The sequence below is a fragment of the Sphaeramia orbicularis genome, chromosome 17, assembly GCF_902148855.1.
Source record: "Sphaeramia orbicularis chromosome 17, fSphaOr1.1, whole genome shotgun sequence".
NCBI classification, from domain to species: domain Eukaryota; kingdom Metazoa; phylum Chordata; class Actinopteri; order Kurtiformes; family Apogonidae; genus Sphaeramia; species Sphaeramia orbicularis.
Genome location: NC_043973.1, coordinates 13,937,786 through 13,961,533, shown reverse-complemented (window position 1 = coordinate 13,961,533; position 23,748 = coordinate 13,937,786). Strand labels below are relative to the sequence as shown.

Below are 23,748 nucleotides of genomic sequence, written 5' to 3'. Positions count from 1 at the left end.
ATTTTAGCTGCTGGCACCATATGATATTTAACGGTCCGTCGCTTGTCGTTACTTGTGGTTTCCAGACGTCTTCTGGTCCCCACTCTACCTGGAAACATGGAGACTAAAGTTGGGAGAAAGCAGCAGTTTTGTCTGGGATTTATTTGAATTCGACGGTGAAGAAGATAAAAGATATAAAGAAACTAAAACTAAGCATTGAGAAAATAACGAAAACTAATAAAAACTAGTAAACCTGCTCTAAAAGCTAATTAAAACGAACTGAATTACAGATAAAAAAGTCAAAACTAAATAAAACTAAACTATAATGAAAAATCCAAAACTATTAGAACCTTGGTTCTTAATCTCAATGGGATTTTTTCGGTTAAATAAAAAACACAAAACAAAAAAAACACAAGCCTGATACAGGAAACCCCTCCCCCTCCCCCTCCCCCTCCCCCTCCCCCTCCCCCTCCCCCTCCCCCTCCCCCAGAGATTTCCCTCCACTCGAACTGGTGACACCGTCATTGTGACCCACCCACAAATTGCACTGACATCACACATGAAATGACGCAAGAAGGCGACCAGAGTATTTTCCTAAATAGAAATTTAATGATTTAAAACAGTGTGGTTACAGACAGGGGAAGGGAAACAGGTGTCGGGTGGAAAAGAGGGATTCTAAACAACGGGTGTGTTGTTTACTGTGCAACTGAAACTCACCGACCGTTTTACGTTTCTCTGCCAAGCTGAATATCAAAGTCACAAGTACAACAGCCACGGGAGGGCTTCGCTATGGCATGTTATCGATGGCATGAGACAGAGGTGATACTACAAAAACACAACTTTGCTTTTATGTAACTAAGGCCATGTTCAGACGTGGCATTAACATGTTCTTTTCAGCATCTGAAACACAAGTGGACAGCTCCAAGTACAAGAAAGAACCGGATTAGAAATGGACAACTTGGCACTGTTAATCGAGTTTAAGGACTGCCAGTACTCTCACTTTTCAGTTAAACATATGCGCAAAACTGTACCGATATTTACTAAATGTCGAAAAAACAGAAGTGTGCAATGTCGGTTTATCCATTAAATCACAAATGCGATGACTTGTTTATTTATTATCGCTAGATGACAGGTGAAGTCATTCCATAAACATGGCGATGAATGTAAATATTGTGTTGATTTACTGATATATTCAATATTATTATATATTACCCCTCTACCCTGTGCTAAATTAAAAAATTATTCGGTTTCCTGATGCGTCCACACATACCATGTTTCTTTTAAAACTCTTTTTCTTTGCTTGTTGTAACGTCTGTCAACATCCATTTTTTTTGTTTTTTTTTTTTTATTCCTGTGACTCTAGTTGTGGAAAAATGTCTTTCCATTGCAGTTTTGCGTGATATACCATTTGCGCTAAGTCTGAAAAACCACCTCTTGCCCGTGCAAAAACCTTTAATCGAAAAACAACAGTTTTGGTGAAATTGTCATTTTTCCATTGGGTAAATTTTTATGAGCAAGTTATATTTGCGCAATTTGAGGGTCATTGGAAAAGCGACTACTGTAAGAATGTGCAGATTTTTTTATTAGAAATTCTAATCTGGCAATGTTTTGCAGATGTGTAAATGTTCAAAGCCTACAGACGTATGTGTAAGTGCTTTATATATGAACTGCTTCCTCACACTTTTTCCTCCAACTGAAGATATTGAAATCTTCACAGGTCACATAATCCAGTTGAAATTCATACATGTATTTAACCACTTGGGGATCACTAAACCGTCTGTTGTGTGAGAGAAGCTTTAAGTTGTCATACTGATATTCATATAACAGGAAAGAAACCATTCCACCTTAAAATCTGCACAATCAGTTTTTTATATATATACATGAAAAATCCCCAAAACGTGTCATGTATCATCATCGCTCCTTTGACAGTTTCTTTATTCCTAATGCATTTACATATAAACGTTACAAAGCCGGTCTTAACCTTGACAGCTTGTTCTGCTTCCAAAACGCCTGCAGGAGACGAACGCTTCGGCTAAATGTTACGCGATTATGTTGTATTATACGGAGAAAAAACAGGTGTGAATAGATGTACTTAGAGCTGTCCCCTTCTGACCGGATCATGAGAAAAAATTAAAAAACATTCAATAACGGCAGATATGAGATGGGCCTAACACTGAATTCAAGTTCATTACATGTAACAAATATATACAGATAATCAGCGAATAGAAGCGGTGGCAGAACAAAGCAGCTTCATATAAAAAAATACGTCGATTTAGATTGACGGGTGAGTGTGTGGAGCACTTACAGTAACTTGAGAGAATTGTAACATGTGTTTTTAACCCATTTAACTCACTGATTGTGTACAACTCAGTGTATCGCTTGGATGTAAACATTACTCCTCTTTTGTTGGCCACACAACAGTACATCATGTCTTTCTAACGCCGCTTAATCAAAGGCCCTATCTAATACTTGCATTGATCAGAAATTAAAAATAACAAAAAAAAAAAAAATAATAAAATAAATGCTGATACTGACAGTCCTCTGGTCTTGTGACTGACACCTGCCTTTGCTAGCGCATTAGCGGTTCGACTCCGCCCCCTCAGATTTCCACCTGCCCACCGCCTGCTGAGGCGCTGCTGCCTACTGGGTCCGGAGCTGGTAATCTGAGGAGGAAATGGACGAAGACTTAATCAAATGTATGAAGAAAAAGAGAATCAGAGAGAAATCAAGTGGAGGCAGCTGATGCTTTCCACCCAGAATGAATGGAATACAAAGGAAATGAGATGAGGATGTTTGGCAATTAGTGGCAACATTAGCAAGAAGACCAACATGTGCAACCTTGGTAATCTTGGTAGAAAGATCAGGGATGCTTGAGAAAAAAAAAAAAAAAAAAAAACAAAGTTCACTTTCTTCTATTTCGCAGGACGTTGCCACATTGCCTCATGTTGTTCAGCGGATCCTTTTTCTGAAAGCTGCCTCTGTAAAGGGTTAGTTCCCACCACATTGCACCTCATTGCCCAACTGTTGCCTAATGCCTGCACATATGGGCATACTCTGCACGTATGCAAGTCATCTGTGAACTCTGCAACCTACCTCCATTTTGAGTGATGTAGCGCACCCACGGCAAGGCCTGATAGCCGCTCTTCTCGATGATCTTCAGGTAACGCACCTGCCCAGGAGGAGAGGAACACAAAGACATGAGTCGACTCACAATCACTGAGAAAGAAAACCATAAGCAGAAATGAAACCTGACTCAGTCACTTACATTTGTACATAATGATTGTACATTTTTAATGGGCTGAATATGCAGTTTACTAAACTGATGGAATAACAACAGAACCTTAGTCTTAATTACAAAAATAGAATAGAATAGAATAGAATAGAATAGAATAGAATAGAATAGAATAGAATAGAATAGAATAGAATAGAATAGAATATTGTCCCTGTCACAGGAACAATGAAAGTAAGTTAAGCAGCTCTGTTCGGTTTAGCAGCAAAAACACTTAGTGGAAAAAAGACAAAAATGTAGACATTAGAGGTCGACTGATATGGGTTTTTCTAAGGCTGATGCCGATTTTTAAAAATTTGGTCAGCTGATGGCCGATATCTACAGCCGATTTTATCTACAGCCAAGTGCTGCCTACACAGGGGTCTGATCAAATACCTTTTGATATTTTTACTACTGATCAAACATTGGCTTTAAAAAAAAAAAAAAATTAAGACCAATGGGCGATATTGAAAAAAATCTACATATTGGTCCGATATATCGTCTACCTCTAGTAGGCATGTGTAAAAAGCTACAGAATAAAATATTAAATATACATATGGTACTAAAATACTACTAAAACTACTGAAATATACAAAAGCAAACTCTATACCACAGATTAGAAATATGTACAACAAATAAGGATATATACAGACAATACAGGATATATACAGGTAAGATTAAGGAAAACATGGTGCATGTGTTGTGGTTATTGCACTGAGGGAGAGCTAGTTTTGCACTGTCCATTAGACGGGGGTGGGGGCACTACCGCTGCTATTGTAAATAGACTTACATATACACTTCATATTCTATTATAGCTTATTCTTTATATCACCTATTTATTCTTATTCTATTTTTACCTCTTTTTTTTTTTTTTAATCTGCATGGCTTTTTTATTTACCAGGTGAGGGAGAAACGATATCTCACTTCTCTGTATGTCTGGTGCATCTAGTGAATTGACAAAATAAAGATCTTTGAATATTAAATACTATCACTTATCCATCTCACCTATCAGGGCTGTATGATAATGACCAAGAAAATTACATTGCAATTATTTAAATACAATTTATTAATTTAATAGCTGCATTTGAAAGAAAATATTCGTATTTAAGGCTCAGTTGATTGTCAATATAGTTGTCAATTAATTTAACAGTCAACAAATAATCAGATTGTTGAAGCTCTAGCTGTAACACAAGCCAAGGCAATTAAAACTGTTTTCTAAGTTGGATTCAGACGCATTGGTCATGTTGTCCTGTGTTTAGGCTTTGTTTAACTGTAAGGCAACAAAGAACCAGCTTTAGATCCTCATCCCCCTCTTCTGAGTTTTTATCCTTTTACTCGTTGACGACTTGCGATTGGAGCTTTGATGTGAATGCTGAGTCAACAAACTCTGTGTACCTTTTAAAATCTGAGTAAATCATGTTCTATCACGCAGAAATCTCTTGAAAAATGAGAACTGCGCAGGTTTTCCTTTTTTTCCCGAGCAGTAAATGTTGTAGCATAAGTGTGTGTCTTCATTTGCATTAGCTGATGGTAAATGATGGTGATGCTGGTAAATTATGCACGTTGCACTGAGGTACAGGATGTGTCGGACTACCCAACATTCACTGTTTCATCACAGTATACTAAATTACATCTATTTTTTACAGTACTGCTGTGCATTTTTTGTGCGGTTTTTATTTTGCCTTTGTGTGTGTGTGCAGCCGACCACAGTTGAGTCTGAGAAGTTTCTACGAAATTCTTGATGTCGTTTTTTCCCACTTCTGGAATCCACTGTAACTTCTGTGAATCCCAGCTGACTGACTTTGTAAGTTTTTAGAGCAACTTTTTGAACCTGCAGGTGCTGAATTCTCCAAGTTTAAAAAGAGATTCTTCAATGCAATTCTCCTTTAAGTTGGTAGTGGAGCAGCGGTGTTTACGAGGACACAGTAGTATGAGTCACACTGAGAAAGAGGAAGCAGCTACAGAACATCTTTCAAGGCATTAAATTAATTTACATAACTGTGTTTTTCGAGGCTTGTGAGAGCCCAAAAAAAAATTGCACATCAGCATAATCAAGATACAACTTTCACAAGCCATTAACTGATATTTCGCCAGAACCGTGTTAACACACAGCTGAATTTTGAGAAACTGCTCTAAAATACCTGCCAATGCCAGGCAGTGAAGCAGACCAAGGCGAAATTCACACAACCTTATTTCTGCTCATGTGAGAGGTAGAGGAACTGTCAGTGCGGATCGAATTAATTAGTCATTTTTACTATTAAAAAGAAACATGTTTTCTACAAGATACAAAATTTGTTTAGTTAATTTTTGAGTTTATTTCTGATATGTGTGATATTTTTTTGTGGAGCTACCATGGGACTTCATGGCCAGTAGAAAAAGATGTAGTAAGAGGATGGGAGTATACAAGTTGTACTTCATCCCGCTCCTTTTAAAATATGTTTTTTTTTCTTAGTTTACTTTGTTGTTTCTGGCTTTAAATTCAAAATCAAAAATAAACACACAAATGCATTCGATCACGAATGATTTTTCTTTCACAATAAAAAACAACAATTTATTCCTTCTAAACAAAATGCAGATGACTGTAGATATGCCACACAACTGGACAAAAGCCATAGAAATATGAAGATGCATATTCTCACATTAGCAGAAAGTTAATTGATCTGTATAAAACTGATCATATTTGCACAAAAATGCAAATACACATATAGATCTAGGAAAATATGTGCAGTGTGTGCGGGCTGTAAGTGATATTTGTCACATTCTATAGTAGCACTGAAAGTATTTACTGTAACGGGCTGAACAACAGATCTGAGGTTTTTGCTTCAAATTGTGGGTGTTCATTATATATGTATTATATATCATTAGGGGGGTTACGGTACAGCAAAAATTTCGGTTCGGTACGTTTTTGATACAGGGGTCTTCGGTTCGATACATTTTCCGTCATTTTTGCATTGATTTGACAGCATCATGTTATGTTATTTCTGCCCTCTCTACAACGATATATTAAAATTTATTTAGAGTGTCACGTTTTTGTGTTTGTTGTACATATCTCTTTTATTGTGTCAGGGCTCGTGACTGCGACTGAATTACGGTCGCATGTGCCTGAGAATTTCGGTTGTGCGACTGTTTTTGAGATTACGATCACACGGTGCGCCAATAAAAAAATGAGCGAAAATTAATACGTGCGCCTAGAATAATGGCTGCAGAAGTAACTCGTCAGCTGAAAATAAACAAGCTCCACGCCCCGCTGACTGAAGCGGAAAATCTAGTCCCCGCCCCCTCGCGTGCGCATCTCTGCGGATGGTCCAACACTGCATGACTTCGATGCACTGCCAGCGGTCAGGAAGTACCTACACTCTGGCACCAGGTCAAGGAGACTTGACTTCAGGCGTGGTGTAGACCACAGTGACTAAGGGCCTTTAGGCCATGAAATAAAAAAGTTGGTTGTTGCAAATAATGGTGTGATTCGTCTTTCTTCTCCAAGAACCAACTAAAGTATATACCACACATTGACAATTGTTTTGCACCTGTGTCAATGTAAGCTTTTTCTTTCATACTCTATTCAAATACTTTATTCTAGGTTGTTAACATTGCTTAAATACATATAGGAATATTACTTGGTATGGCCAAGAGTTTTGCTTGTTCTCCAAATTTTTTATATAATAGTGGTGCGCCTAGATTTTAGCCTGTGCTCCTAACTTTTTAGGGTTAGGAGCACAGTGCTCCTAGGTCAAAAAGTTAATTTTGAGCCCTGTGTGTTGTTTTTTATGTTTTATTATCTTTGCTTGCATCTTTCTTTTTTTTTTCAGTTGTATTCTGCTGTTGTGCCCTTCTGCTTTGTCTGTCAAAGCACTTTGTAAACTCAATTTTTAAAAGTGCTATATAAATAAAGTTATTATTACTTCCACCAAGGAGGTTATGTTTTCATCAGGGTTTGCCTGTTTGTTTGTTTGTTTGTCTGTTAGCAAGATAACTCAAAAAGTTATAGATGGATTTTCATGAAATTTTCAAGAAATGTTGATACTGACACAAGGAACAAATGATTAAATTTTGGTGGTGATTGGGGGGGGGGCTGATCTGCCTTGGTGGACATCTGCGCTCTCTGAGTGCTTTTCTAGTTATTATTTTCGGTACATTTTTGATACAGTGACGGAGACCAGTGAAGGGGGGGTGCGCTCCGTAACTACTGAAAACCAAAAGTTAAACTTAACACACTTCAAACGTCTGACCTGGCGTCTGTGTCTTATACTCTCCATTGTCATGTTTACCCCCCTTATTGGCACCCCAGCTTCAGAATAAAGTGTTTTTTTTTTCTTTTTTTTTGGTGGCGCCGCTGCAGAATAAAACCCTGCACATGGATTCTGCTTGCGGCCACCATGCTCATACTGTGTGCATTCCAGTTCATGGTTCATGTGGAAACTTAAAGCGAGTGTTTGTGTTCTTCAAATAGGCTACATGTATTCGTACAGTACAAACGAGTCCACCGTTACACCCCTACATATCATAGTTCATTATACAGTCTTATAGCAGAGAGCGTGTTTTGATGGTTGCAGTACATTTGTGAAGACTTTCCGAAAAGTGGATGTAATATTGAGAGAAGTGTGAAAACAGTTGTAAATAAATAACCGTAAATTCAGTTCGCTGCATCCATTATCCTGAGTCATAATCTGTTCATGTACATGTTTGTGAGGTCAATAAAATGTCTGTATTAGGTGCGTGGACTGTAACGCTCTCATAGTGGGATACATACTCTAATGATAAACATGCAGTAAATCGGATGTTCTACTCTAGGACTACATGGTATGTGGTTTACAACAACAACAGAAGTGTCATTTTTAGCTTCGTTGACTGAGAAAACAACAAATGATCCATCCTATCCACAGCATTTTGGACAATATTAATAGGAATTCTCCTTTGTTATCCATTCATCTTTAGTGAGTTTTACACCCTTTCAAACATGCACATTTTAAACCAAACATCTAAAGAATCTTTATTTATTACAAGTCACTGTGATATTGTCTTTAATTGTTTTACACTGCTTTTAAACTGCTTACATCTCATGACTTTTATTCTGATTGTATTTTTTATACTTGTACTCTGAGAGACCTCTGCATAATAATTCCTATGTACTTGAATGTGTACAAATGGTAAACAAAACTACCTTATCTTATCTTATCTTAGGATGTGCTGTCTTTCCTGTCAGTAAAATACCATCAACTACAAGTGTGTTTTACCTACTGTATATATTTGCACTTTTACAAATTACCACTTGTGAATAGATGGTATCAAGGCTGAAAACCAGCATAAGCTTGAAGCTAAAATCTGAATCCTCTGCAGCAGATCCAGTGATCCATGTCTTTGAGCTGTACGTTGTGTGAGAGTGCGTTTGCTCTAATTGTACAGATTTCTCCTGGTGCTAAACTGTGACGGAGGCATTTGTGCTAATTGGATTTTACATCATGTAAACAGCTTATAGTTCACACAGTCTATTGATGTCCTGAACATTGTCACTGTCAGGTGAAAACCTCTTGCGTCCAAAACCGTTATTTTTCCGGAAACTGGAAAAATGATGTATATTGTAAATAAATGAATGGAGATAAGAAATGTAGTCACAAGCTGTTTTCAACACTTTTCATTGGTTAAATATTTCTAAAACTGTCAGGCCAATGTGAAGATTCACCAATAGAATCGTATTATGACAAAAAACAAAAATGGACTTCTGCCCAACAGCGATAATATATAAGATAAGATATGACTTTATTTATCCCACTGTGGAGAAATTTGACGGTAAACAGCTGCAACATACAGCAAGAAAGTGCAGAAAAAAAGACAGGTAGAAAAACCACAAACAAGTGAAATATGAAGTACAGAGAAAAAAATAAGAAATTTGGTATTTATATAAATATAGAATTAGAACTAAAAATGAAATACTATTTAAGTATTTACATTGTGGTTGCACATGCACATGGTGTGATATGTCTTTTTCAAGTAGACATGGTATTGAAATGTGTGAAAGTGAAGTGAAACCTGTAATAACTTTCACACCCTGTAGGTAAAAAGAAAAAAAAAGTGAACTATAATGTGTGCTCGCAATTAGTGAGGATGAAAGCGGAGCCGTTTTAAGGCTGACGTGACCCCTCTTTCTGACCGAGGACACCGTGCCATGTCTCTCCGTCGTCCTGGTTCCCAGCTGAAAGCAGGCCAGTCTCAAGGGGGGGGAAGGATTTTTGTGGGCAGAAGTGGCGGCGGGTTTTTGAGTACGGCCTAAGACATGTCAGCCTTGTTATTACCTTCCTCTACACAGTGAGGTCAGAGCGCCGTGGCCACCAGACACATGACGACAAACGCACAGACGCGGGATCACCGAAGTCTGCCGGCGCAGCACTTCTCCTTGAACCCAGCGGCTAAACATGCAGTCGGCCTGACCGTGGGTACGCAGTCAGCAAAACGCCATCAATAGCGAGTCTCCGCAAAATATCATTATGGCTTGTAAGATGAGAAGGGGAAAGGAGGATGTTTGTTGTATCTTTTTTGGTAAGTACAGACTTCATGTGTGGTCTGGGTTTATCAGACTCTGGCTACATCTGCCAACTTAGTCCAGGATCCTTCAACTTCACCCTTTATTTCATTTATCTAAACCTAAAAAGAAAAGAAAATTAAATAAAAGCGATAGGAAGTGAAGCTCTGACTGCGACTGGGCCAAAGTGTGGGGTTCCTCCGTCTCTAGTTAAATCTAAAAGGTGTAGTTACTTGCATCATGCACGCTTCACATGCATGCACCCCTACACTTAGTGGTGGAGTAAAGAGGAACTTTCTCATGCTTTGATATTTACATGTGTCTAATTAAACTTCATGGCCTCTTCTCACACATTCAGAGGGTGTTACTGACTGCATTAAGAGTATGAGACCCAGTCTGCTCATGTCCTGTAATAAGAGGAAAGGTTACTGTTCTGACGCAATATTTTTAATGGGAACATCGTTCTTTAGAATGCCTCTCACAGGGTGGAGGGATAGTTGCACCACAGGCCAACAGCAAATGTGTGTTTCTGAGTGCTTCAATACATATGTTCAAATGAAAGGCTACAATAATAAGCGGATTAGTGGACAACAACAGATAAAAGTTACATATCGTTAGCCTCATTGCATAATCGCCTAAGTCATATTTTTGGCCAAACTGTGATAAAATGCGTAAAATGAATCAGCCGTGTTAAAAAAGTAAAGTTATGCACAAATATATCACAATTTGGCCAAAAATATCACTTAGGTAATTATGCTATAAGGCTAACAATATAGAGCTAATCCTATTATTTAAATCCTTTCTCGTCTTTTTCAGGTTGTCTTAACAGTTATGACATGACCCCACCAAAAAACATCCGCCTGCTCCCACGTTTACTGTTGTTTTGAAACAGCAGATGAAGTTTGACATAGTTTTAACTAAAATGCCCACACATCTAAGACAGCACTGATGTATGCTGGGACTGGGTATACTGTGTTCACTGCAAAACAATGAGTTTAAAATCATCGATCTGTGCCACAGGAAATTTGCAAAAATGGAGCCATGATATAATGAAAATCCAAAGTATGACAAAGTATACAAAAAAATGACAGTGCTGATTTAAATTGGTATAAAATGATCATTTTCATGTAGGAATGGAAACACTAGCAACAACCTGTTTGTTACTAGGGCTTTCCTGGACTCAGAATTTTGTAATTTTAAGTTTTGCTGGTTCTGTACGAAACATCAGGTAACCCGGGTATCTATGGGTTTGAGGAAACCAAATTTATGAGTTTTAAAGGTATTTTTCAAGGCGTGTTTGGTCAAATTTAAGACCCTACATTTACGAAAATACCAATACAACGGGTCTCAGTTATTGAACCGGTCTTAACCACATTCAATCCAGATAACGCTGTGCCCATTTCTCCGTGACTCATGTTTCTGCTACTGACGTTCAAGCTGCTAAAGCTCGTACCTGAACTCCTCCACCCATGAATGACCGTTGGAGGCTCCACTCATTCCTGTCTCTGTTATGTTTAAATGCTAAACACTAATTACACATTTTCTAAGGATAATATAGTAATATCATCTATTATGTCTGTGGGATTTTTAAGACCATTGTGTCAGATTTAAGGACTAATCATCAATTTTAAGGATGATTAAGGCCTTAATTTAAGACTTTTTAAGAATCTGCAGACACCCTTTAATCTCAACCTGAATAACATGTGGAACTCCTTAAGATATATCTGTGTATTTTGTGACATTATCTCAATTTTTTCCTGTTACATCGACTAACTAAAAAACACAAACTGCAAGTTCAATCAGCAAAAAAAGGCAAAATCGGAATTCGTGAAGTCACAGCAACCTTAACCTTTGTTCTTTGGCCAAAAAACTCTGTTCCATTAAGCCTTGAACCATGTACATCCACTGTGAATACATAAACCAACTGACTAATGAACAGATCAAGTGAAAAACCATGTAGAGATGCATAGACTGTCTGGAAAATTATCATGGGAGTGAAAATATCTTTCTACACGACATGGGTTTGAATTCCAGGAGCAGGGTTTCTATTCAAGGGCATCTATCCTCTGTTATTTCATCATATCAATAAAAACTGATCCCAAAGAGAATCAATTAAGGATCAAACTAATAAGTACAATCAATAGGTAATCAGTACTTTCTCTTGTTGACAACTGCATTTTCAGGTAGATACTTAAATTTCATACTAAACTGTAGTGACTTCTTCCTGACTTGCAAAACTTTATTTCCATTATGTTAAACTTCACAAAAGTGCGTGAATATTCAGTTCCAAATGTCCTTCAGAGGTTACAAAACCTGACAGTTTGTACATATTTTTATCTTTTAGCGTATGACCTCACTATGCAAAGTGACTCCACACCTGCCTTTGTCTTTGACTATGACTTAATGCCCTCGCTCTAATTTGAGCATCTGTTCATTTATGGCAAAAACACAAAAGGAAGGAAGGAAAAGATTATATGATTCAGCTGCCAAATTAACCTTCGAAAATGGCAAGCATTCTTACACTCCCAAAACCGCCCCAATTATATGTATCATATATTTCAATTAACTTGGGTTTGAGCTTGTTGTTTCCGAGTGGGCAGCGTAATGTCCATACGACTTAATGATGCTTTATTGACTATCAAAGGAAATGTGGAAATGCTGGAAAATATGACTGCAACTCTTAAAGTCATACAGTCTGAATCCAACAGCCTGCTGTTAAACCATGTCATCCGTCATTACAGTTGGGTTTTAACTTCAGCCTTAAAGATGAGGCGAATCTACTGTGAATAACCCTTATATTTTGCTGCTATTTTCCTAAACTTATCATGTGCAACAGTTCACTTTGTTATTACTGTATTTACAGACATGCCTGCTGAAAAACAAAAGTAAAAAAGCTCTTTCAGTGAGAGATTTAAAGTAAGATTAGATGCAAAGTCCAAAGTAGGGCAATTAGGGTAAAGAAACTGCCTTTTATGTACTTTATATTCTTATTGTACACACATAAAAAACAAGTATTCACATTGATCAGTCTGGACTTCTGCTGGAGTACTGAATGTGTGGATTTCACTTCGACTTTCTCAATACCAGGCTGACTAATTCAGAAGACTGTTTTCTTAGACTTTCAATTCAATCAAATTTCTACAGCACAATATCACAAAAAAACAGATTCATCTCAAAGGGTTTTACAATCTGTACAAATATACACCATCAGCTGTCCTTAAAACCCCATAAAACAAATCTTTTAGAGCAGTCAAAGTCATTTTAATTCAGGGGCTACATACAGTCCAATACAATCTCATGCGGGTCAGACCAATAAAATAACAGTGAAAAAAGTAAAACTACATGATGAAAATGTGTGCATCTACAAACTATCCTTTAAAAAATGTGAATAACATAAACATCCTCAAAGTTCTTGAGAAAAACAGGTGCAATTTTAACATCATTATGCCTCCAATATTATACCTTTACACTAAAACAAAGAGGAAAGATTTGGGGTTATAATTATTAGGAGGTTAGTATGATCATCTGTTACTAGTCCAACCCACTTAATACAAAAGTAGAGCATTATGTGGCCCCTAAACGAAAATGACTGATTGTTCATATTTTCAGTGTACCGTAATTTTCGGACTATAAGCTGCTACTTTTTTCACTCTTTGAACCCTGCGGCTTAAACGATGATGCAGCTAATTCATGTTTATGCCTCCGTATGGGACTATCATCATTGGGTTTCGAAAGGATGGATTGCTGCATGATGAAGAGGACAGCACAAGCTCCGAATTTGTTAAAACTGTGTGACGAAGTAATTCTGAGGCTGTTCAATTCCGACTCTAGACACTGAAGAAGATGACTTGAGAGGTTTTGGTGCACAGGAGGAAGATGAAGATAGCAATCAATGACTTTTCTGGTAGGCTACTGTATTTTTTATTTTCTTAACCAGCCGTGTTACAGGCACTGTTTGGATAAAAGCATTTATTTAATTAAAAGTTTAAAAAAATCTTTCTGTGTAACATCTTTCTGTATAAATATCTTATGTTACAATGTGGACACCTGCGGCTTATAGACAAGTGTGGCCTATATGTGTACAAAATGTATTTTCTTTTTAAATTCAGTGGGTGCGGCTTATATTCAGGTGCGCTCAATAGTCCGGAAATTACGGTAATTTGCACATTTCACAAATTCATCCCATGGGCCAGACTGGACTCTTTGGCAGACCGGTTTTGGCCCCCGGGCTGCATGTTTGATACCCCTGTTTTAGCGAGGAAAAAAACATAAAACAGAGTGGAAACCTCAGGAAGAGCCACTGCTCCTTCTTCAATGATGAACAAACAGTGCAATAGGTGGTGTTTGTTCAATCTTCATCTTAATCTCCTCTTCACTAGAACTTAAATGGAAGGGCCTGTATTTTACAAGCTGTGGTGTAATGACACATCCTCAAAGAAAATGCTCATTTATAAGTTCTTTCCTCACGTAAGACAGCTGAGCCACACACTGTCAAAGGCGCTCTGGTTAATGTAAGACTGAGATGTAATTATGTAACTGTACCTGTGTGAAACACTGTGTTTTCACCAAAAATAGGATATTTTCTAACCGGTTTGTCAACTTGCCATTGTTTCCTCACATTAAGACATGGGAAAACTTCATTTCATGTTGCTGTGGTGCGCTGGTGGTGCACATATAATCACAGGACAACTGTGATTATACAGCGCGCGCTACACATCTGTGTAAGTTTGTGGTCAGCAAGTTTCATTCAGTCACATGGGGGGAAAAACATTAGCTTGTCTCTCGCTGTCATAGGAATTAAAGCCAGTGAATCTCCCAGCAGTAGTATACTTACGATACCTGCAACTAAGAATTACTGTGATTAACTTGGAGGCAGAGCGCCAAGGGCAGTCTGATGAGCAGTTGCTTACTTGTTTGTTCAAACAGTAGGAATTTTCTGCACCGCAAAAGGACGCTCAATAATCCTGTTTTCCCTCTGATCGTTTTTACAGTAAACGCTGCTGCCTTACTGCCCCCTCCGGCCAAAACCGTATGACTATGAATTGTTTAAATTCCTGCTGTGGAGAGCGGACAGATGAGCAACCCTGCACCATAAACACTGCACTAAATCCAGGATGGCAGGGAAATAACTAAACACCACAAACTATTTAGACTATTCAGACAACCCCAGCTTGACTCTTCTCCCCACAGCTGCACTTGAGTTTTATCTCATTTTTCCTTTGCTCCTGCAAGTAACAAACACATTATGTACACATGCAGGTTGTGTGTGGAAGTGTGTGGGATGTACCTGAATGCCTGAGGTGGTAAAGTACGGGATTTCAAACTTGACACTGATTGGCGGCTTCCCCTCCTTGTCTTCGGCTTCTACGCTGGGCAGGCCAAAGTGAGCTCGCATCAAATACTCTTTACCCCCCTGTAACGAGTCAGGACACAATGAAAAACATGAGTTTGAAAGCAGAACTTCATCAGCTATAGTAACAAATCTCTGATATTCTAAGAAGTTAGTGGCTTCAGAGAAAAAAAAAAACTGCAAATTTTTAAATGGCCGTAACAGAAATCAACTGTATTTGTATTAAATATATTTTAAAAACTTTTTAAATGAGTGATATTTTGCTTTTATAAATGGAATTATGCATTTTAAAATATTCCCCTGTGATCCAATGCTATGTTTGGGTCTGAATACTTCATTAATTCAACTCCACAGGTCCATCTTCAACCCTATTTCTGAGTAATGACACCAGAAAGGTCATTTTGAGCACTGACCCTTTAAATGCAAATGATCCACTTCTTGCCCCACCCCCTCCAGGTTGTTGGCTGTGCTGCTCTGTCCCATTCAACCAACAGCTGAACATTTTAGGTAACTGGCTCAAAGTCTGGACATATTTTCAGTATGGACTGCAACCGCTGCTGCTGACAAACAATTATGTCGTACTCTGAGAAATGTTCGTCGGAAGTCTTGACCTTATAAGTGCAAATGTCGTGACGTAACTAGTTATAGACGTAACAAATTAACAAAAGGGTTGTAGAAATCCACTTGATTTTCACCAAAATAAATATAAAGATAGCTTTTGCAGCACCTGGAGGGTTCAAATTCAAACTATATGAACTATTAGGGTCCAAATACACAAATAAATGAACCAAAGACCAATAAAAGTGGGTTTAGCAAAACATGACCCCTTTAATTGGTTTTAAGTATTTTCAATGTGTATTTTGCTGAGCAGAGATGATTGAAGAGCTTGTATTTGTCTTATTCAGAAACATGATTTAACACTTTCAGTGCCATGGGCCGATTAAATCGGCTCTACGAAAACAACCTGTAAAGTGCCACGGGCCGATCAGATCGGCTTTGGAGAACACGCCACATTTGTGTACAAACAAACAATCCACCCCCATTTCTTTCTCACATTTCGATGACGTTCTTTCTGTGTCCCCCTTTTGAGACCAAGCAGACGGGAATTTGAGGTCACGCGACCGAATAATATTTTTATATCTTTTTAATGTTTCTTATTCTCCGGTGTTTCATCAGAGGGAGCCCTCCATGCCGGGGGGCGGCTGTGGACTCCGGGGGCTGTGGCGGCGCCTCTCTCACTGGGGTCCGCTCCTTTCTGGTGGGTGGGGGTCCCAGTTGGCCCTCTCCCACTAGTTGGGATGCGGGGCTGTGTTGCTGGTGCCTGGTCGCCGGGGTCGGCGGCTGCATCCTGGTGCGGATGGCTCCCAGAGACAGCGCCTCCTAAATTGATGTTTTACTTTTACTTGTACATTTTTGTTCTGGTCTACCCGTGCTCAGTCAGTCTTCTTAAGTATGTGTGAGCTTGTGGGTTTGCATGTATATGTGGGTTTGCATGTATATGTGTGTGCGGGTGAGTGGGTGGGTGTGGGTGGGGGGCGGTACTGATTTTTAAACTGATATGTAAAGCACTTTGTGCTACAGTTTTTAATGTATGAAAAGTGCTATATAAATAAAGATTATTATTATTATTATTATTATTATATTATTATTATTATTATTATTATTATAAATTATGCAAATTACGATCAATAATGAATCGGCTGCGTCCGGTGCGTTTTGGATCTAATCAGCAATCGGTCGGATGTTACCGAGCGGTTTCCTGCAGGATTCTTCAAATATTATGAAAACGACGCGAAATACTGAAAAACGGCCAAATTCTGTGGCACTTTTAAGGCTTATTATCCCCTTAACTGTCTGGCACTTAAAGAGTTAAAAACATCTAGTGGTTAATCCGATATATTCCACAACAGACTAAACAGTGCTGTAACTTTTAATTTACACCGTGTAGTTCTACATTATACTTGTTACCAGTTATTTGTTTTAATTTAATTTCAGCTTAAACACATTTGATTTTTTTGATGTATTAAATGGGATAATGTACATGTTGTGAGTTATTACGATAAAACAAATCTCAATGAGAACATACAGGACACTGACATGAAGCTGAAAACACAACATGTAGTAGTGTTTACTGCTAGTTTTCAAATAGTACATCCTATTTACCTCAACTGCAAAGGGAACCTTTCATCTTTTAACACATATATTTCTAATTTCACTTATTTCAGAATACATTACATAATAGTTTTCAATCTAAAATGAATTCTCTCTATTCATTGAACATTTCTAATGTCTTTTTCCACTAGCTTTTCTTAAAGTTCTTAGATATTTATGTTCATAGTGCTGATTCATTGTACACAGTATTCTGATGAAATGTACAGCCACAACTGCTCAGTCATTCTAACTTCAGTTTTTGTTGACATTGCCTTAAACAATCACTTTCAGTTTGTGTAAAATGCGCATCAAAAAAATATATCACCTCTATTTTAATTACATAATTTCCTAATAGCAGGTTTAACATTCTATAGATGCATCTTAGGAGTAAATATGTGTGATTTTGATGCGTTTTCACCCATTAATAACAAACAAAAATGCAAAACTATGTCTGTGCAATGTCAAAGAGCAGCGCAATCCACACTGTTGGCCTGAATAATCCTAAGATATTACTTAAAAAAACAGCCTATACATCCTCATGAGTGATGAATTGTGCTCACGGGGAAAGACTTGATTGACCAGACGATCTCACTGTTCTCAGGCACCCACTTCACGCTGCCCACTGTGGTCTTGAATTTGGGTGAGTCAGCATCCGTTGGCACAGGAATGTGAATCTCCACGTTGTTGGCTGTAGAACGCCTTTTGAACTGACTCTTCGCCTGAGACGGGAAACAAGTATGTCAAGTTTAGCGTGATATTCAGCCAAAACAAGAATATAAAAAACAAATAAAGCTTAGTACATGTGTCAAATAAGCGGGGTGTAGGGTGCGGTTTTATAACTGAATAAGAACGTTACTAAAACTATTACAGAGTTACCATCATGAACATACCGTACTCTCTTTGTTAATGTACCTCATAAAACAACTATGTGCGCAGTTATGACAATAACAGTGATGCACCAAACGGAGGAGTGACCAACCTTGATCATGTACTCAATGCGGCTGTGGGAATGTTTCTCAATGACTGATTCAATCCAGATCAAGGGCTTTACCTGAAACAGAAACAAAACTGTATTACGCACAAGTTTGTATTAGACATGAGACAGTCACCACCTAGTGGACAGTACATGTTACTACAACAACATCATCATAATGGGAGTTGATGAGTAAGGGATGGGTTTCCATGCTGTTCAGACCTGGCATTTACATGTGTTTTTGTGATCTAATCTGATACGACAGCTGTAAGAGCAGACATTCATACCTGGTATTAGAAAGAGCCTCCACATGTGAAAACTGAAGGTCTGATGTCATTCTTCTGCTCTATAGGCTAAGAGTCCTAAAGGTCCTTTCACACGTCTTACACCGTGAATATAAACTTTCATTCTCAGGGAAGTGTTTCAGAGCAAGTAAATCCAAAAACAATTGGTTTAGCTTTTACTTTTTCCCCACTTACATCGGTGTCATCTGTGTTTACTCTCCGTTGACACTGAGATTAGATTCCAGTGGTGTATCATAATTACATATCGTTAGTCTCATAACTATATTGACACGTTAAATTTAGGTGTTTCTTTTCTAACAGGGGTCTGGGATACAAAACAATAATGACAAATGTCACAAAATAGTTTTATATTGTGATAAATATCATTGCATTGGTTAGTTTGGTTTAAATTGTTATCTTTGCTTCCAAAATGCCTCAGAGATGATTTTTACTCAATTCCTCTCAATATTAATTCGACAACATTTTTATCCATGACTATCATTTTAAATGTCCTACCTCTAAATTTCTAAACATATTTTTTGTGCTCCGAGTATAAATAATAATTTTCTACCACAACTAGCCATCTATTTTCTTCACATCTCACTGAGGAAGAAAAAAATCTCCTATTAAATCTAAAAAGGAAATATTGATGTTTATAAACTATATGGACAAAAATATTGGAACACATCGTGGCTACAGCAGTCAGATGTCCTGTTCATGCTGATTTGACATATAAACAGCAATATTAATAATAAATATGATATTTATCACAATAAAAACTATATTATGACATTTATAAATTATTGTTTTATATCCCAGACCCCTGTTAGAAAAGAAATACCTGAATTCAACACGTCCTAATACTTTTGTCCATATAGTGTGTAACTTAGGCAATTATGCTATGAGGCTAACAACTTGCATTTACAGTCGCGGCTGTTCAGTACGATCACCTAAGACAAATACCCCAATTGGGAAAATAAAACATATCTTCATCTAAAATGACTTCACCTATAGCCTATAGGTATTTTCACACCTCAAAGTCTATACCAAGGTACATGTTTTTCCCCTGTTATGCACATTTATTCTGGGTAGTTTTGTTTTCCACTCCAGTTGGAGATGCAGGTCACCACATCCTGGCATCATCATTTATGGTGCACTATGTCCTGTATTAACAGATGTGTGTCTGATGTTGGTATGTTGTTAATTTGACTCATTTTTAATTTCATCTGAGTTCCATTTGATATTCTCCTTTAAATGTTTGTATTCATACTGTTTAAAGCAGTGGTTTCCAACCTTTTTTGGCTTGCGACCCCATTTTAACAAAGCAAATTTCTGGCGAACCCAGACATTCAAAACGGAGACAATTTTTTGGCAAAAATTAATTAGTTTTTGATCATGTAATAGTTTGCTGTACTATGTTGCAAATAAATATTAATTTTAGACACATTTAGTCTATATAATGTATATTATTGTGGACGGAGGCAGAAAAGCTAGGTGTAGATTACTGCACAAAGGGAGAATTTTTATTTTCCTTGGTCAGGATATGTACAGTCAGTCCAGCTTGGATTTACAAGGCTGACAATTAATACTGAACAAACAAGAACTCAAACTATGAATTGTGAAAGAGCTGCAGCATCTGAAACCAACTACAATGAACATTTGAAAGATAAACGGAACCACAGTGCTGCAGTTTCAGCTTCAGAGTTTGTCATGTCTTTAATATATTGGGATTGTCTTTCTCAACTCACCATATGTTTATTATTCTTTTTTTTTCTACATTTTTATCAATTACTAGAAATTTCAGGTGACCCCAAGTGAGGTCCTGACCCCAAGGTTGAAAAACACTGGTTTAAAGAATGGGATCAGATGCAGCCAAGTCCATCTCCAAACCTTGTATTACAGCTGTCTTACTGGAATCACACTGTACATGTTAATGCCAGATCTGAAGAGTGCCTACAACATGCAGTTAAACAGATCCTGAGAGTTTCAGAGGGACTTTCCAACAAAGATACAGAAAATGCACCAGCCGCAACCATGTCATTTAGCCTAATTTAGCCATAATCTACAATATTTACATTTATTACCTTGGTGTTTTCCCATTTAAAACTTAATTCTCCAATTTTCTAGTTTTTAAGCTTAAAAATAAGGCAACTGTCACAATTAAATTGAAAAGAGACTTTTCTCAATAAACATTTGTGTACTGGTTGCTCATAACTTCAAGTAGGAGGACATGTGAATGTAGTGAGTGAATTTTAGGGTAGTACTACACACTTCCTTTCTCTTAGACTTACTGGCAACCTTGTTGTGCAACAGCTATTGGGAATTTAATCCAAGTTTAAACTTTCTTAACCTAATGTACTTGCTGCTAGTTTCCTACAGTTTGCTGGTGTGTAAGATTTTTGTATTTTTTTTTTATCTTTGCTTTGAAGCTCCCCAAATTACTCATTCCTCCAGATTTTCCACATTGTTTCATTATGTTTTTGGTATCTTAACAGTCCTTGTTGAGACATGAACAAACTATCATCATATTAGTGCATAGTAGAGGCAGAAGCCACAGATGGGAATTTCATAAACTGTCACCTGATGATTGATGCTCTGTCTCAGATTTATTGTTTAACTGCTTTGACTTGGATGTTCAACAATGCAAGTCAGTTTATTTACATATTCATTACTTTGATTCAGATGTTTAATTTAACAGCTAATAAAAATAGTCCTTTCCTTTCCTGGCAGCGTCACTTTTTTTTCCCTGACAAAATAGTTTCTCATCTTTTTCCCCACTCCAAACTATCCAAATCTTTAATCAGCATTTAAAAACTAAACTAAAAACTAACAGTTTTGATTAAAATAGCAAAAAAGTGTACAAAAAATTGGACTGTGCCAAAGCAGGGCAAGTGTTCCCAGTTCAATCTTATGAAGACAACAAAACAAAAGAATAATAGTGACATTCTGTGCATAGGTATTATACACCAGGCACACTGAAGAGTTTACTTAAACACTTTATGGGACAAGTGAATAAACATACCCCCTCCTGGTCGAACAACACTTTGCCCCTCCTGTTTACCAATACCCTCCTACCCAGGGATTAATTTTGAGTCTTAACTTTCAATCTTTTTAAAAACTTTTCAAAAATGTGTAAAAAAAAAAAATTAAAATTTCAAGAAGGGGACATGTAAAAAAAACATGTGTGAAATTAGAAAAAAAAACTGAGTGAATGATTGTCCAAAAAAATTGGTTGGACAAATTGACTGAGCGGAAATTTTTTAAAAAGTAATTTGAAAAAAGCCAAAATTGAAATTCAGCCATCAAACTGTGCACTGCACCTCTCCTAGTGGTGAAGAACATGTGTGTCCAATTTGAAAAGTCAGGTGAATAGTGTGCTAGGAATGGGATGGACAAAAATCTCGGATGGATGGACTTCCTGGTGTTACTATAAGCTGTTTCTCAGCCTGAATTTATGGGTTCATAGAACATAAGCACCGAAATATTTTAATATTTGTGTATAATTATGGATAAACGATACCAACAGTGCCTTGTAAAGCTGTCATTATTAATGTTGTTGTTAAATGTAACCTTTTGAAAAGGGCAGTATATAAGGTCTCTCTAGGGAAAGTGATTGTCCAGTTGTTTATCTGGTGAACTACGTCAGAAAACGTAACTGGAATCAGCAGTAATGGAGGTGTTTGGGGTTTAAAGAAGTACTAAACACTAAGAGTTTTTTTGAGTTGCAAACTGAAGTACATGATGAAACTCAGCAAGGCTACTGAACACACCTTCATATAGGGGGAAAAAAAGGATTTTAGAATTTTAGAGGTGAAAATGGCTCAACCAACCATTTCCTGTTTTAAAGTCCTTCTGAGCCGACCCATTCTGACATGAAATCAACTCTACATTATCAGATTATAAAACAAACAGTTATTAGCGTAATCACAGGTGTTCACTCGCACTTCAATCTGTAAAACTATGGTAATTTTCCAATAGGAAACTAAAGCCTATATGTTGCTCTATCCTTTCCTGAACCACTGACAATGCAATTCACACCTTTTACCACTGCCTCAGTTTGCTGTTTGATTCTTTGTAACTGAACTAATGTATAAAAGGCAACAAACACATAACACAGTAACAAATTAACGGAGGCAGCTACAGAATCACTGTCTGTCTGTCAAGTCTGGCCGGTTTGAAGAGCTTCAGTGCTCCATTTCCCTGTGGGAAATGACTGTATGATGACGAAGTAAAGCAGGGAAAACATTCTCAACAGAGTCCACACTTAGTGACAATGATTTATGTATAAGAGCATTTTGGCAGTGCAGCAGCAAAACAACCCAAACGGTGCAGAATCCTCAGGTGGTTGTGGTCCTCTGTCCCTGAACTACTCCTGTCTCACACATCCCCACCTCCCCTTTAGACCCCCTCTATCCTCTTCCCCACTGTGTAGCACTTTTCAAAAATCATGCAGTGGGTGATTTTTCCATTTTTAAGCCGTGGTCCACATTAATACAGATATTTTGTAAAAAATATGTCCTTTCATCCACATTGGAAATGTATTTCACGTGTCTCAAACACAGCATTTTTAAAAACTATGTTATATGCATATATGTGGTTGTGTAAAAAAGAGTGTGAAACCACTGCTGTTTTTCACTAACTCATACGTGTTGAGCCCAACATGTTGGTGTTAAACAGTAACTCCACTTTGTCATCTGTCCACACCTACGCTCTAGTGACGTGCGGTCAGAGGAGGTGGAGCCTAACTGTCATCATGTAAAGAAAAACAAAACAAATAATGATCAAATAAAATAAATGTTGATATTTGTCTGCTGATCTGTACTATAAACTTATTTTCCATGTGATTCCAATAATATGATGATTTAAATTATTTAAAATTGCAGAATTTCTGCATTACCCGTTCAAATATGGTGCGGCAGCAGCGAGCTGAGCCTCACCTTGGATCGTGTTATTCTTCACAAACTGTGCTCCATCCCATGCAATTATAGTGTACAGGGGTTGGACAAAATAATGGAAACACCTTCACCTCAAGATGATAATGCCCCAATCCATACAGCTAGAATTGTTAAAGAATGGCATGAGGAACATTCTAATGAAGTTGAGCATCTGGTATGGCCGACACAGTCCCCAGACCTCAACATTATTGAGCATTTATGGTCAGTTTTAGAGATTCAAGTAAGACGTCAATTTCCACCGCCATCGTCTCTAAAAGAGTTGGAGGGTATT

General features: G+C 37.6%; 1 protein-coding gene across 1 annotated transcript in view; it reads right to left on the bottom strand.

Annotated features, from left to right (window-relative positions):
• Positions 1–573: 573 nt before the first annotated feature.
• The window catches only part of ap1m1 (adaptor related protein complex 1 subunit mu 1), a 32,982-nt gene continuing 9,807 nt past the window's right edge, over positions 574–23,748 (bottom strand). The window contains exons 8-13 of the mRNA XM_030159468.1: positions 18,245–18,316; positions 17,826–17,984; positions 15,052–15,177; positions 3,073–3,148; positions 1,539–2,642; positions 574–974 (exon numbers count right to left, since the gene is read on the bottom strand). Coding sequence (XP_030015328.1) covers positions 2,620–2,642; positions 3,073–3,148; positions 15,052–15,177; positions 17,826–17,984; positions 18,245–18,316 — 456 coding nt within the window. The 3' untranslated portion in view covers positions 574–974; positions 1,539–2,619. The remainder of the gene's footprint in view (positions 975–1,538; positions 2,643–3,072; positions 3,149–15,051; positions 15,178–17,825; positions 17,985–18,244; positions 18,317–23,748) is intronic.